Source organism: Cololabis saira, chromosome 16 (assembly GCF_033807715.1).
Source record: "Cololabis saira isolate AMF1-May2022 chromosome 16, fColSai1.1, whole genome shotgun sequence".
Classification (NCBI taxonomy): Eukaryota; Metazoa; Chordata; class Actinopteri; order Beloniformes; family Belonidae; genus Cololabis; species Cololabis saira.
In genome coordinates, this window is record NC_084602.1 from 32,874,543 (window position 1) to 32,890,819 (window position 16,277).

A 16,277-nucleotide genomic window follows, 5' to 3' on the forward strand; every position below is an offset into this window, starting at 1 on the left:
GGGGCATTTTTTGTGGAGTGCCAGCTTTATGCTAGACCTTCTCACCTGTCCACTTGGGGTGGCTAGGCTGGTTGGTGCCAGGCGGCTGGTGGTGGTTGGTGCCAGGGAGGTGATGGTGATGGTTGGTGCCTGGGGGGTGGTGGTGGTTGGTGGGACTGTAGGGTTGGAACCTGGTTTCTTCTTGCACCAATGTATATGTTTAATAAAATCGTCTTTCCGTTTTATTGTTGAACTGCAGTATGGACAGTGATAATGCAGCTGCGGCCGACATCCCAGTCCACATCTGTGAATGGTGTATTCTTAAACATAAGCACATAGATATAAATATTATTATATAATCAGTTTTCCATTAAAAATTGTCACTTAAAAATACAAATCCTGCATCAACAATGAAGTTCCAGCATGCACTACATGCACACACACAGGGAGAATGTTTTCAAACTTTACCTTCATGGCTAACAGCTCTGTTAAAATGAAGATCCATGTGTTTCTGACATTTGTTCAACGGGGAGGGGTAGTAAACTGGAGGGCTGCAGAATGGACAGTGGTAGTTATTGCAGCATGATGTGCATCTGTGAAGTTGGGGCAAGGCCCTTCCTTTCTGGATTGTTATGTGTACCTAAAAAAGAGTGTTCAATTAGTCCAAGTTAATATTTTTACACTGTTTTACAGACAAAACTGGGCCAAAACCTAATAACGGACAAATATACATTTTCATCTTATGCACTGGATTAGCTAAATTTGTGTCCACAAAATATCTAAATATAGGCTATATAGTGATATAAATGTGAATAGTTATATAAACACACATAATGTATAATATGAATAAAAAGATAAGTTAAGATATTCCTTCAATTGTCCCACAATGGGGAAACCCACAGTTACAGCAGCAACTGCACAGTTGATTGAAGAGTAGCAATAACAAACAATATATGAACAATGAATTATTGGGACGAAAAAAATAACAACCCTAACAATAATAGTAAAAATATATAATCAATATAATAACCATGACATTATTTACAAGATTAATCTTGGTAATGATTGGTAATATACCAGAGATCATGTTCTTATTGCACATAATAAATGAAAAATATATATTGCAGACAATAGAAATTGTGCCACGTAGTATTAGTAGTATTCACGCTACAAAATTAGTCATAAAATTGGAGCTAACTAGCTAGCTAGCTCAAGTTTCATGTTTATATATATATATATATATATATATATATATATATATATGTATATGTATATATATATATATATATATATATATATATATATATATATATATATATATATATATATATATATATATTGTAGCGACCCTCTCTGCCTGTCACCGGGAGGTTTAGAACTCCGGGGTTTCCTTCTTCTGTTGTTCTTATTAAGGGGTTGTTTTAAGTTCTACCGGAGACGTTAGACGTTAGAGTGTTAGTCTGCCGTTGGGATTGTCAGAGAACCTGGCTGTTTGTTTTCCTGCTCGGTAATAAACTGGCAAGAAAGTACGAGCCGTCTCCTCCCTGTCTGTCACTCATTACACTGGTGTCAGAAGTGAAAATTCGGACATCGGACAAGCCAGAGAAGAAAAAGAAAGAAAGAAAGAAAGGAGGAAAGGAAGATTAAAAAAAAAAAATCTTCAGTGACGGCGGCTCTAGTTAACGGGCTGGCTGGCGGCAGTTGGAGCATGAATTACGGTGCGAGACCAAAGACGGGAGAGAGGAGGGGCGGAGAGGAGGAAGCTGCAGGCGGGTGGTCAGTAGACTTTGCCAAAGAGATGGAGAGACTTTCACGGGAGGCAAAGGACCGCCTGAGAGAGTCAGCTGTTAGGATGGCTAGTGAGGCGGGCATGACGCCTTCCCCGTCAGTTCGAGCCGGTCCCCCAACCCGCTTAAATGAGGCTCGGGAGGTAAACCCCGCCCCTCGCCCTACGTCATGCTCAGCTGTCAAAACACCCAAATACTCCGGTAGGTCAGAGTGGGAAGCCTTCCATGCCCAATTTGACCTACTAGCGGAGGCAGAGGGATGGACAATAGAGACTAAAGCCCTCCAGCTGGCTTTGTGCCTCACAGAGGATGCCCTCTCATGCCTGCTGATGCTCAGCCCTGAGGAACGTCGTAGTTATGAAGCTTTGGTGGGAGCTCTGCAGAGGCGTTTTGGACAGTGTTCTCAGCCTGAGCTCCTGCGGACGGAGCTGAGCAACCGTTGCAGAAGATACGGGGAGCCGCTGAGGGTCTTAGCCAACGACATAGAGAGCCTGACACGTCGGGCTTATTCACACATGCCCCCGGGAGTGCAGAGCGAGTTAGCCCGAGACCAGTTCATCAGAGCTCTGTCCCCCACTGACTTGCGTGTTCAGGTTCAGCTGCAGCATCCTCAGACCTTGCAGTCGGCCTTGGAGCTGGCCGTAGAGAGAGAGCAGGTGTGGGGCGGAGCCGCTGGGAGCGAGCAGAGGGTGACTTCACCTGCGGCCCGGGCTGCAGTAGGGAGCTCCCCAACGGAGGACAGACCGGCTTGGGTGGCTGAAATAACCGAACTGATACGTGCAGTCTCGCTGCAGGCGCCACGCAGACCACGCCCGGGCCCTAGGGTCTGCTGGGGCTGTGGCCAGCCTGGGCACTTAGTGAGGGAGTGCCCCCAGTCACACACAAGGCAGGGAAACGGCTCGGGGCACGCGTAGAGAGGGATATGCGGACCCCGGGCCCCACCCCACCCTCAGCGGTTCCTACCTCTCCCTCGGCGGGGGGAGGAGCCCCATCTGACAGCAGCCAGAGCCGGGCTCCACCCCCCATGGAAACAGAGGACATTGCAGCCTGGGAGCCTGTCGTAGCAGTGGGTCACACCGGTGTGGGGGACTCATGCTATGTCCCGGCCTCAGTGGAGGGGGTGCCCTGCTTGGCCCTAGTTGACACGGGATCAACAGTAACCCTGGTGAGGCCTGACTTCCTACCAGCGGGGACTCAGTTGGACTCCACCACAGTACGGCTGCGCACGGTCACGGGTGAGATGGCCCAGCTGCTAGGCACATGCCAACTGACTGTGGAAGTTGGTAAAAGAGCTGTGCGTCATCCAGTGTGGATAGCTGCAGTACAGGACCAGTGCATCCTAGGTTTGGACTTCCTGAAGGCCATGCACTGTCACCTGGACCTGGGGAGGAGCATCATACGCTTCCGAGGGGGGCCAGCTATCACTTTGACTCCCTATGACCCCACCTCTAGTCCTCTAGTCAGGCTTTTCATGCCAGCCGATGTTGCAGTGGAGAGGGGAGGGAGTTGCCTCTCCTCCTCTTCCCCCCTCCCCACTAGTACTATCGGGAGTGATTCCACAGCCGATCCGGCCAGTCACATACGCCACTCGTCCCTAGCCCCACCTCTGGGGCCCCCGTCATGGAAGCAGGGGGCGCTGCCTGCAGTAAGAGAGGTGTGGAGTAAGAACAGTGGTGGCCTCAACCCCCTGCAGCAGGAGCAGCTGTGGCAGCTGTTGCTGGAATTCCAGGACAGTTTTGCATGGAGCGAGGAGGAGGTTGGGTGGACTCAGCTCATGCAACACGTTATTGATACTGGGGACCATCGTCCTATTAAGTGTCGACCACGCCGCCTCCCCCTGGCTAGACAACAGGCTTGTGATGAAGCTGTGCAGAACCTGCTGCAGGCCGGCATCATTGAGCCATCTGACAGTCCCTGGGCAGCAGCCGTCGTCATGGTTCCTAAGAAGATGGGCGGCTGGCGGCTCTGCCCAGACTACAGGCCGGTGAATGGAGTAACCACAAAAGATTCATACCCCCTACCTCGCATAGATGAGTCGCTAGACCTGGTCTCAGGGTCCTCCTGGTTCTCCTCCCTTGACCTCCGCAGTGGCTACTACCAGGTCCCACTAGCTCCCGAAGCCCGACCAAAGACAGCCTTCTGCACAGGTCGGGGGCTGTGGCAGTTTAAGGTCCTCAGTTTCGGACTTTGCAACGCCCCTGCCACTTTCGCGAGGCTGATGGACAAGGTGCTGGCTGGGGTCCCCCGTCAACAGTGCCTGGTTTACCTGGATGACATACTGGCGCATGGCAACTCCTTCGAGGCTGCCCTGTCAGCCCTGCAGCTGGTACTGGAACGGATCCGAGCCGGGGGCCTGAAGCTTCACCCCGACAAGTGCCACTTTATGCGGAGAGAGGTAACCTTTTTGGGACACCAAGTGGGGGGGGAGGGCATCAGCACTTTGGAGGAGAAGGTGCAGGCAGTCACAGGCTGGCCAGCCCCCACCAACCAGAAGCAGCTTAAGAGCTTCCTGGGGCTGGCCTCCTACTACCGGAGGTTTGTGAGGGGTTTCTCCTGCATCGCTGCCCCCCTGTTTCAGCTGCTTCAGAAGGACAGGGAATATGTGTGGACAAAGCAGTGTCAGGAGGCATTCACCGGCCTTCAACGAGCCCTGAGCCAGGCCCCAGTGCTCGCCCCAGCGGACCCCACCTTGCCTTTCACCCTTGACACAGACGCTAGCGGTGTGGGGGTGGGGGGTGTACTGTCTCAGGTGGGTCCCGAAGGGGAGAGAGTAGTGGCGTACTTCAGCAGGGCGTTCAGCAAGGCAGAACGGCGCTACTGCGTCACCCGCCGGGAGCTCTTGGCAGTGGTGTTGTCAATCAGACATTTCAAGTACTATCTGTGTGGCCCTCTTTTCACTGTGAGAACTGACCACTCAGCCCTGCAGTGGCTCATGACATTTAAAGAACCTGAAGGGCAGGTAGCCAGGTGGCTAGAGGAACTGCAGGCTTTCCACTTTAAAGTGGAGCACAGGCCAGGGACTCGTCACACCAATGCCGACGCTCTCTCCCGGCGCCCATGCGCAGCTGAAGGGTGCCGCTACTGTGCACGGAGAGAAGACCGTGAGAGAGAGTTACGGGAGGAGGAGAGTTGTGCTGAGGGGCGACGCTCAGAAGTGTTCATCTGTCGGGAGTTACAGACAGTTGACACAGCAGATTGGGGGCAGCATCAAGAGCAGGATGCAGACCTACGGCCAGTCCGGCAGTGGGTAGAAGCTCAGCGGCGGCCGCCATGGGAAGAGGTGTCCGCTCTCTCCACACACACCAAGGGGCTGTGGTCCAAGTTTGAGGCTCTGCGGCTTTGTCAGGGGGTCCTGCAACGTGCGTGGAAGGAGCCAGCCACCGGAGAGGAGAGGTGGCAGGTGGTGGTCCCTAGGGGCCTGAAGGAGGCGGTGCTCAAGGCCATGCATGGAGCCGCCGGGTCGGGGCATTTCGGGGTCACTAAGACACTCCGACGCCTGCGACAAGGCTTCTACTGGGGGCAGTGCAGGAGGGATGTACAGGACTTTTGTCGCCGCTGCGACGCATGTACTGCGCGTAAGGGTCCTCCTGACCGTTCCCATGCTCCCCTCCAGCAGTTCCCTGTGGGGGCTCCCATGGAAAGAGTGGCAGTAGATATAATGGGCCCGTTACCTCGCTCAGACCGGGGTAACCGTTACGTCCTCTCCGCCATAGACTATTTCACCCGATGGCCCGAGGCGTACGCAATCCCAGATCAGGAAGCAGAGACTGTTGCAGACGCCCTGGTGGAGGGCATGTTCAGCAGATTTGGAGTGCCGGAAGCCCTGCACAGTGATCAAGGGAGAAATTTCGAGTCCCGGGTGTTTGCAGCCATGTGTGAACGTCTGGGCATACGCAAAACGCGCACCACACCTTTGCGGCCGCAGAGCGACGGCTTGGTGGAAAGGTTCCACCGCACCTTGGGTCAGCAGCTGGCCATTCTCACCTCTCAGCACCAGCGTGACTGGGACCTCCACCTCCCCCTGGTGCTCATGTCGTGTCGCTCTGCGGTGCAGGAGACCACATCCTGCACCCCCACCCTCCTCATGCTGGGGAGAGAGCTCCGCACCCCAGCAGAGCTGGCCTTTGGTCGGCCACCAGATTCCCCAAACTGGCCACCAGGCCCCGAGTATGCTAGCAGGCTGCAGGACCGGCTCGAGTCTGCTCACAGGTTTGCCAGGGAGCAACAGCTGAGAGCAGGGGTGCGTCAAAAACGGAATTACGATGTGAGGGCACACGGGAGGCATTTTCGGGCCGAGGAGCTGGTGTGGGTCTACCTCCCTCAGAGGAAAAAGGGCCGTTGCCCTAAGCTAGACAGCCAGTGGGTGGGCCCTGGCAGAATACTGGAAAGGCTGGGAGAAGTGGTGTACCGAGTGCAGCTGCCACACACCCGGAGGAAGGTGGCGCTCCACCGAGACAGACTGGCCCCGTACAGAGGAGATGCTTCACTTCAGTCTCACTCCGGGGAGAGTTCCTCAGCGGGAGCACGGTGGGCTCCTGAGTCAGTGTCCACAGCACTCCACCCCATTCTTCCAGACCCCCCTCCCGGGAACCCAGATTCACCGGGTGTCCGCTGCCCATCAGTGACTGATTCACCTGCCACTCCCTCCCCGTCTCCCCCATTTGAGGCTGCATCCTCGGGCCCGTTCCCCGGGTTGTCAAACGCCCAGGCGGTGCGTCCGCAAAGGCAGAGGAGGCCGCCAAGCCGCTTCAGAGACTTTGTTTGACTTTGTTTGTTCATTTTTATGGGGGTACTGGGTTGTAGTGAGACCATTTGTTCCAGAAGCGGGCAATAATGCGCCCCAGTCTCAGTGGAAGGGAATGCAGCCCACCCTGTTCTTAAAAAAAAAAAAAAAAAAAAAAAAAGAATGTTGTTTTACTGTGTGCCGAGTTGCCTATTTCGTTTTGGCTCATTGGTCCCTCGTGGGCGAGGACTTTTGTAAGGGGGGGGTAGTGTAGCGACCCTCTCTGCCTGTCACCGGGAGGTTTAGAACTCCGGGGTTTCCTTCTTCTGTTGTTCTTATTAAGGGGTTGTTTTAAGTTCTACCGGAGACGTTAGACGTTAGAGTGTTAGTCTGCCGTTGGGATTGTCAGAGAACCTGGCTGTTTGTTTTCCTGCTCGGTAATAAACTGGCAAGAAAGTACGAGCCGTCTCCTCCCTGTCTGTCACTCATTACAATATATAGCCTACGCACTTTTCTGACTATCGTGGCAAATAGAGTCATTAACGTTAATTTCTCTGTCAAATTTAACTTAACAATATAGTTTGTGGATCATGTTAGGCATTTCACTGATTGATTAAATCACTTTTGCAGATCAATTAAATGCCAATATATCTTGAAAAGAATACCCAAAAAATGTGATTCACGGTAATACTCACACTCCGGTCGTCATCCATCTTGAGAAAAGGAGAAAAGAGCACGCTGCCGGAAAAAAACGAGAAGTCTCGATCTGAACTGTTGATTTAGTTGCAGTTATAAAGTAATCCAGTAGGGGGCTCTGTCACGTCTAGAACTGCGGTTCAGATCTTCTGCTCAGATCTGCTGCCATACCCTTCTCGTACAGTTGGCGAAACCACTGGAGTCAAATTCCCTGTCTTTTTTTTACCTGACTTGGCCAATAAACCTGATTCTGACTTTGGGCACTGTTTAGTGCACAAATTATTGACGAGGAACTGTTTAGGTTTGCCTTAATACTTTGATATTAGCAATAGTCTAAACACTGATGCTTAAAATGACTTACAAGTGTGTTTGTAATCCACTTCAAATGTTGACTACTTCCAACTGTTTAATTTTTGAGACAAATATTTAAATCTGAAGTTGACATCTGTGCTTTTTGTAATGAATCTGAAGAATCACTTGATCATATGTTTCTATTGTGTCCTGTCACAAACTTTTTGGCGTGAAATTAGAAATTGGCTATCTTTAAAAATGCACAACATCCCAAAATTAGAAATCTCAAATATTATTTTTTACATAGATACAATTGACAAATCAGTGTCTCTCTTGGTTAATGTCATTCTTTTACCGGCTAAATATCATATTGTAAGTGGTAAGTGGAGAAAAATGAAGCCCTCTTTCCAATGTTTTTTAAATGATTTCAATTGTTTTTTTCTCTCTATAACAAAAATTAAGTCAAATAACTGCAAAAAAATAAATAAATTAGCTGATATATCAAAGTATCTTTTATTTAAATTTTTTCTGAAATGTCGATACTATTTGCCTCAAAATGCCTTACTGTTTTTGTTGTATTTATGTTTACCTTATTGTATGTATGTCTCTTGTTCATGATACCTCCCAAAATATGTTCTATTTTCTTATATTGTATAGTATTTCCTCAACAAGCAGTTTGTATAAATGAGTTTTTTTGTTTATAAATTGTGTTCAATAATAAAAAAAAAATAATAATAATAAAAAAGGTTGACTAGTTCCTTGATTTTGGCCATTGAAAGTGAGAAATGTCGATTTCAAGAGCCAAAAAGCTCCTATCCAGCAGGCGGCAGTCTTAAAAAATGCATATCCTTACAGTAAGTTCCGGTGTATGCACGCAAAACCGTCAAGGAATAAAAGAAAAACGATCAATAATGAACAATTACTGACCAAAATGTGTTCTTTTAAAGTATTTCAGTCTTCCTAGTGTAAAATAATCTGGTGGTATAATGGCAAACGCAAAACGTTTTGCATGAAATGCTGCTGCGCGTTTATTACATTAATTTCGGTGTCACGTGTTCGTTTGTTATGTATAGAAATATAGTAACTAGAACACACTCGAGCGGGCCTTTTAATGAAAGTTCTCGTTCTGTGCGTGTATTTCTATGCTTTTCGCCCACAACCTTTCACCTGGGGGGTCAGAGAGCCGTCAATGGACTCGGGAAGCAAATGAGAGCTGTTGTTGTTGTTGCTTGTGTGTTGAATTACAGATACGTCTGGTGACTGTCGGCTGAAGGCTTTTCCCCGGCGGATGAATGGCGGTGAGCGCAGCCAGAGCGGCGGCCGCGGCAGCCGCGGCGGCGGGGGGGCCGGCGGCTCTGTCCCGCTTCAGGGGGGCGCTGGTGGCGGCCGTGCTGGGCGACTGCGTCGGGGGAGAGTTCGAGGGAGCGGAGGAGGTGCCGATGGAGAGCGTGCTGCAGCACCTGAGCAGCCTGGACGACGAAACCAAGGGCAACGGTGGGTGCATGCATGCCAGGTTAACACCGTCCTGCAGGGATGGAGCTTTGCCAACATGCAATCACTGAAAAATCTGCAAAATGTGGGGTTAAATTCAGAGTAGGTCCAGTCTGCAGAATGTTACACAGAACTTGAAGGGATTTCCAAAAGGCTGAAATGGTAATTTTCCCCCCAAACTAAACCAAGAAGTATTCTCACATGCATATGAGCACTTGGGTTGAATAATTTAAATCAAGTGATTCTGAGAACTGGGGTTGAATCATTTAAATCAAGTGAAAGTTTCTGCACTACACCAGTAAAATAAACAGCAGCTAATATGCATCGTGTCAATTGCATGAGGGGTTAACACCGTCCTGCAGGGATGAAGCTTTGCCAACATGCAATCACCGAAAAATCTGCAAGATTTGGGGTTAAAGTCAGTACTCAGAGTAGGTCCAGTCTGCAGAATGTTACACATATCTAGAACTTGAAGGGATTTCCACAAGGCTGAAATGGTAATTTTTTTCCCCAAACTAAACCAAGAAGTATTCTCACCTGCATCTGAGCACTAGGGTTGAATATTTTAAATCAAGTGAAAGTTCCTGCACTACATCAGTAAAATAAACAGCAGCTAATATGCATCATGTTAATTTACGGTGGGTGCATGCATGCCAGGTTAACACCGTCCTGCATGGATGAAGCTTTGCCAACATGCAATCACTGAAAAATCTGCAAGATTTGGGGTTAATGTCAGTACTCAGAGTAGGTCCAGTCTGCAGAATGTTACACATATCCAGAACTTGAAGGGATTTCCACAAGGCTGAAATGGTAATTTTTCCCCCCAAACTAAACCAAAAAGTATTCTCACCTGCATCTGAGCACTAGGGTTGAATATTTTAAATCAAGTGATTCTGAGAACTGGGGTTGAATCATTTAAATCAAGTGAAAGTTTCTGCACTACATCAGCAAAACAAACAGCAGCTAATATGCATCGTGTTAATTGCATTCGGAGTTAACACTGTCCTGCAGGGATGAAGCTTTGCCAACATGCAATCACTGAAAAAATCTGCAAATTGTGGGGTTAATGTCAGTACTCAGAGTAGGTCCAGTCTGCAGAATGTTACACATATCCAGAACTTGAAGGGATTTCCACAAGGCTAAAATGGTAATTTTCCCCCCAAAACTAAACCAAGAAGTATTCTCACATGCATATGAGCACTTGGGTTGAATAATTCAAATCAAGTGAAAGTTTCTGCACTACATCAGTAAAATAAACAGCAGCTAATATGCATCGTGTTAATTGCATGCAGGGTTAACACTGTCCTGCAGGGATGAAGATTTGTCAACATGCAATCACTGAAAAATCTGCAAAATGTGGGGTTAAAATCAGTACTCAGAGTAGGTCCAGTCTGCAGAATGTTACACATATCCAGAACTTGAAGGGATTTCCACGAGGCTGAAATGGTAATGTTTTTCCCCAATGAAACCAAGAAGTATTCTCACCTGCATCTGAGCACTGGGGTTGAATATTTTAAATCAAGTGAAAGTTTCTGCACTACTTCAGTAAAAAAAAAACAGCAGCTAATATGCATCATGTTAATTTATTATGAGGACTAAGAGCTGGAATAGATTTCATGCATGTTTTTGTTAGGTATACTTGAAATGTGAAGTCATCTGGAATGTCCAAATGAATATTTGATTTGCAAGGATTTCATAATTGGGTGGAGACCCAAAGGCCTCTGGGTGCAACTCAGCAGTTTAACATCCAAACAGAGCAAGAATAGTAGATGTACTGGAGAGCAGCAGGTTTTTATTTATTTATTGCAAAACATCAGATTCAAAGGAATGATCAACCGCTGCAGAATGTTAAACGTATCACCTTATACGTATCCAGAACTTGAAGGGATTTCCACAAGGCTGAAATGGTAAATCTGACACACTCGCCAATTTTTCTTATACAGGCATATCATTTTTTTTCCAATGAAACCAAGAAGTATTGCCACATGCATAGTGGGGTTCTGAGAACTGGGGTTGAATCATTTAAATCAAATGAAAGTTTCAGCACTACATCAGTAAAATAAACAGCAGCTAATATGCATCATGTTAGTTTATTTAGGCAGCATTCAGTTATTCTGCTCCTCACCGGTGGAACAAACTTCCTGTAGACCTGAGGTCTGCTCCAACTGTCAGCTCCTTTAAATCAGGCCTAAAAACATTACTGTTTACTGAAGCGTACTCTTACTGTTTCATTGTGTCTTGCTGCTTTTAATGCACTTTGAATTACCTTGTGTTGAATTGTGCTATACAAATAAACTTGCCTTGCCTTGCCTAGGTATACTTGAATACAGTGATGATACTGCCATGGCACGCTGTGTGGTTCAATCTCTACTCACCCGGGCTGGATTTGATGAGCAGGACATGGCTCGCAGGTAGACCAATACTTACGGCTAAATACTAACGCTTGAGTCTGATATCAGAAAGTAAATCCCATGTGTGTCATCGTTGCAGGTTTGCTAAGGAATACAGTGCCTCCCCAGGCCGGGGTTATGGTTCTGGCGTGATCCAGGTCCTGAAGAAGCTCTCGTCTCCTCAGCTCAACGACGTGTATCAGCCGGCCAGAGATCAGTTTAATGGTCGAGGATCTTTTGGGAACGGAGGAGCTATGAGAGCAGCCCCTTTTGCCTTGGCTTTTCCAGACATGGCTGATGTTAAACGGGTGAGCGGTGGGCGTCCAGTGTGCATTACTCTACACCCTCTTCATCTAATATAAAGTGTCATTTGTTTTCATACCACTCCAGTTTCACAATATCTTTTCTCCTGCAGTTCTTTTCTGGTTAGATAAGAGCCTGAATAGGTGCCTTTTATGCTCAATTTTGGGCTTAAAACTGAACATTTAATATTGTAAAGGCATCTAGACTGGGCTTCTCGAACCCAGGAGTTCTTTAAAGAGACTGCAGATTGTCAGAAAAAGCTGCAGCCAGGCTTTTAACTGGCGCTCGTAGGTGGAACCACCTACGATTTTATATTCCTTACATTGGCTGCCAGTAAAGCAACACATTGATTTTAAAGTTCTTGTACTGATTTTTAGAGCTTTTCATGGCCAAGCCCCAAAATATATATGTGCTCGCTCACTCAGGTCATGAAAACAAAACGTATTATCTGTCCCACGATCCCGGTATAACCTGACCAACGTGCTGGCTCTTTTAAAAGACCAGCTTTCAGTTGATTGAATAACCCCGACTTTGCAATTTTTAAAACTTGGTGTTCTTTTGGTCTTTTATTTCCTTTTTATGTTCTTAATCCTTGTTTGTTTTATACTTCTTCTTTTATCCTGCTCCGCTTTTTATTGTAAAGCACTTTGTGATTGTTCTCTGCGATAAGTGCTATAGAAATAAAGTTGATTGATTGATCTACATGCATGTTTACATTCCAATAATTGTGTCTCTTGTGTGCTGTAGTTTGCGCGTCTGGGTGCCATGCTGACACACTCCTGCTCATTAGGCTACAACGGTGCCGTGCTGCAGGCGCTGGCCGTCCACCTGTCGCTGCAGGGGGCGCTGGACCTGCCGCAGCAGTTCATAAGCAGGTTAATCACAGAGATGGAAGAAGTGGAGTGTGAGGAAGCGGCGCTCAATGATGCCAGAATGTGAGTTGTGATTGGCCACAACTTTGTTTTTCTATCTTATCTAATAGTTTCCACCTGACTATGTCTGAATTTTAAAGATCATTGACAAGAAAGAGCAGAAATCATTGTCAAATCAAATGTATATATTGCTTATTCCTGATGGGATTTGTCTCCCCAGCCTGAAGGAAGCAGAGAAGCCTTTCTGTGAGCGTCTTCATAGGGTTAGAGACCTGATGGACCGGAGCAAGGTCAGCATAGAGGAAGTCATCTCTGAACTTGGTCAGTATCTGCTTCACTTTGGCTTTGCATTTAATTAAATTTAATTAATACTTTTTTTTTTTTTTAAAGCTTCCTGTTTTGTTAAGACCCTTTACCTGTCTCCTATTCAGTGTATCATTATGCACCTGTCCATCATTTAATCCCCCGGAGAAATAGTAGAGTGTAAACCATGCTTGCTGGACAAATGTGAAATCATCTGGAATGTCAAATGAATATTTGATTTGCAAGGATTTCATAGTGGGGTGCAGACCCAAAGGCTTAGCTGCTTTTCATCTTTACAGCCATTGAAACATAAAAACTTAAATATTTAATTGTCATTTTCTTATATTTTTCACAATTTGTTCATTGATTTTTCATTTTAATGAACATACATTCATAAACATAACAGTCAAAAAAGAGTAACCTTTATCCCCCATCCCACCCTCCATAAGATCTGCATATACATCATCACACTAAGTGTCATTTTCTTTTCCAAAAAGAACCTCATATTTTGATTTATCAGAGCACAGACACTTGCATTTGCAGACACATACATTTTTTTCTTTTAGGTTTTAAGCAGGTTTTTTCACTTGTGTAGATATGAGCTGGGTTTGCTGACGGGGATTTTCAGAAGCCTTCCTGTTTTTAAACTAAATTCCTGGGTTGTTGCCAGGAACCTAAGCAGTTGTGAGATGTTCCACGTCTTTGTGGGTGGGTTGAGTGGGTTGAGTGGGTCCCCCCCCCCCGTCTCTCTATACCCATTTCCTGTCCACTTGCCCCTCGTTCACACTGAAAGAGTCACGGGCGTCCCGACGCCAGCATCTCGCCGCTTGCTGCATTCACACTGAAAGCGTCAGTGCCTGCAGCGAGGCGGGGGTGGGCGGGGTTTCAAGCTGCGCTGCAGAACTGAAGGGAACAGTGGGAACAGCCTACACATATAGCGTACACATCTTAATTTTCCTATTTCACCATAGATCACACTTTGGGAAGCCTTCTTTATATTTTAGCGTTATTTCCGCGTAGATAAGAGTGAGTTTGATGCTCCTTTAACAAGTTTGGTCTGCGGATCAACATCAACCCAGCGAGCACTTGCTCCCGGTGGCTGATTTATGGTTCCGCGTCACACCAACGCAGAACCAACGGCGTAGGGTACGCGGCGACGCACACCGCACCGCGTACGTACGCCGTCGATTTAACGCGGAACCATAATTCAGGCGAAGCTGCAGTCTGTCTGCGCTGATCACTGACACACCGGGTCGGAGCGGATTTGGTCATGATGTTTAAACTGTGTTTTGTGATTAATAAGCACGGGTTTTAATTATTTTTCGTTGGATCAATGTAGCAAATAAAATCGTTGGGACCATCCAGTTCCTCACCCATCAGATACGTGTTTCACGTGATCAGTTCAGGTAAAAACGGCAGTCAAACCAGCAAAATGTCATTTTGCTGGATGAAATATATTAATTCCTGATAAAATAAGTTTGTTAGTGCACAGCTCTGCTCATGTACACATGTGAATGAGTGTACGTTTGTGTTTACATGAAAGTACAATCTGCATTGAGAGTTCTCGCTTCGGGAATCCCGGTCTGTGATTGGACGACGCCTCGGCGTCGCCGCTGCTCATTTGCATAAAGTTCAGATTTTTCAACTTTTAAATTGACGCGCCGCGCCTGCCGCTCCCGCCGCCCCCGCCGCCTCTCGACGCCCGTTTTTCATAGACAATGAATGGCAGCCGGACGCCTATGACGCCCGTGACGCTTTCAGTGTGAATGCAGGGTTACTCTGAATAAACGCTACTTGTGCCAAAAAATCTTAAAAAAAATATATATATGTTGCTCTTATTTACCTGATTCCGTGGGTGCAATGTAGTGGTGGGGGAAAAAATCGATATTGCAATATATTGCTGCACTTTCTGTTGCAATAAATAATCGATAAACTGACAGCAAATATTGATATTTTAACACACGTGATGGATTTACGCCGTTGTCACCGCACTATTGTTCATGCATTTATTCGGCTCAAAAGTTTGATATGGGCCAAAGTAGACCAAAAAAAATAGAAAACATATTAGTTTTTATTTATTTATTTATTTATAAATGCACTTTCTTTGTACATTGTATAAAGTTTTGGCATTGAATAAATTAATAACTACCAACGTTTTCCTTTTTATGGGTATTTTTTCTTTTTCAGTCACATATATCGTGATATATCGATGAAATATTTTACAATATATCGAATATCGTAGATATCGTGATATTATCGTTATCGTGGGCCACATATCGCCACAGTATTGAATCGTGAGTTACCCGTATCGTCCCACCCCTAGTGCAATGTAAGCTACTCAACACGTCCCTTTTTCTCCCAGGTAATGGCATCGCAGCACTCCACTCAGTCCCCACTGCTATCTTCTGCGTGCTCCACTGCCTGGAGCCCCGCGAGAGCCTCCCGGAGAGTTACGGCGGCCTGGAGAGGACGATAGCGTACAGCCTGGCCCTGGGAGGAGACACGGACACCATAGCCTGCATGGCCGGGGCCATCGCGGGGGCTCACTACGGGATCGAGACCGTTCCTCCGTCCTGGATACGGTGCTGCGAGGGGGCCGAAGATGCTGACGTGAACGCAGAGCGGCTTCACATGCTGTACCACCAGTCCTCGCCGGGGGCCACGGGCGAGCCGGAGCGGCAGAGGAACGGGTCGGAGAAAAAAAACGGAGCAGAATGACGGCTCGGCTGGACTTTAACACGCGGACTCTTAAGAGACACACATTTAGGAAACATAAGAGACATTAATGTTTTCAGTTTCTGACTTCTTCTGATGTTGGAAAAACCTTTTTGGACGCAGCCAGTGTTAAGATTTAAATGCTTGCAGTAGTAAAGTGCTTGTTTTCAAACTGTCCATATAGTTTGTCAAGTGACTAAAAATGATAACTGCAGCACAAAAAAAAAAAGCATTATGTCAAATCCTTATTTGAAGAATGTGGCAGATCCCAGGAACGCCTCCACGAACTCCAGTCAAACATGAATTTAAATAGTACATTAAATTGTAAATTATCTTCCCTGTTGTTGCATATTTTGTGCTGATGTGCTGAACAATCTTTAGTCTTAAGAAAGTCTGTGTAAACTGGACATGTCTTGTTCTATCCCTTTTGATGGTTATTAAACATTTTCTTTTAAATCGTACATTCCAGAGTGTTAAGTTTGAATTTAGGACACAAGAACTCATGTAGTTTGCCAAGTTCTGTTGAAGCAACAAAAGTAAAAAAACTGATACAGATATTTGCTTGAGCAACATTAAAAAACTGGTGCAACTTCTACAGTAAAAGTTTAGTGGAACTTCATTTTATTCTCCATAAAAAAAGTCAAATGTCCTTTCTCTGCACTGATTTGGGGACGGTGCTGTTAAAAGGATTTCTGCTGGTCGTCCTGGCATTTGAACATCTGTTTGT

At 46.6% G+C, this 16,277-nt stretch overlaps 1 protein-coding gene across 1 annotated transcript; it reads left to right on the top strand.

Annotated features, from left to right (window-relative positions):
• The first annotated feature begins 8,623 nt into the window (after nucleotides 1-8,623).
• adprs (ADP-ribosylserine hydrolase) lies at nucleotides 8,624-16,011 on the top strand. The gene is made up of 6 exons (XM_061742869.1): nucleotides 8,624-8,970; nucleotides 11,282-11,378; nucleotides 11,458-11,665; nucleotides 12,408-12,595; nucleotides 12,753-12,853; nucleotides 15,198-16,011. The coding sequence occupies exons 1-6, from the start codon at nucleotides 8,769-8,771 to the stop codon at nucleotides 15,551-15,553; spliced, it is 1,152 nt and encodes a 383-aa protein (XP_061598853.1). The 5' UTR covers nucleotides 8,624-8,768; the 3' UTR covers nucleotides 15,554-16,011.
• The last annotated feature ends 266 nt before the right edge of the window (nucleotides 16,012-16,277 follow it).

Coding starts and splice junctions, on each gene's coding strand:
- adprs (XM_061742869.1), top strand. CDS start 8,769: ATGGCGGTGAGCGCAGCCAGAGCGGCGGCCGCGGCAGCCGCGGCGGCG. Junction 8,971..11,281: donor CGACGAAACCAAGGGCAACG/GTGGGTGCATGC, acceptor TGCCTTGCCTAG/GTATACTTGAATACAGTGAT. Junction 11,666..12,407: donor ACATGGCTGATGTTAAACGG/GTGAGCGGTGGG, acceptor TGTGTGCTGTAG/TTTGCGCGTCTGGGTGCCAT.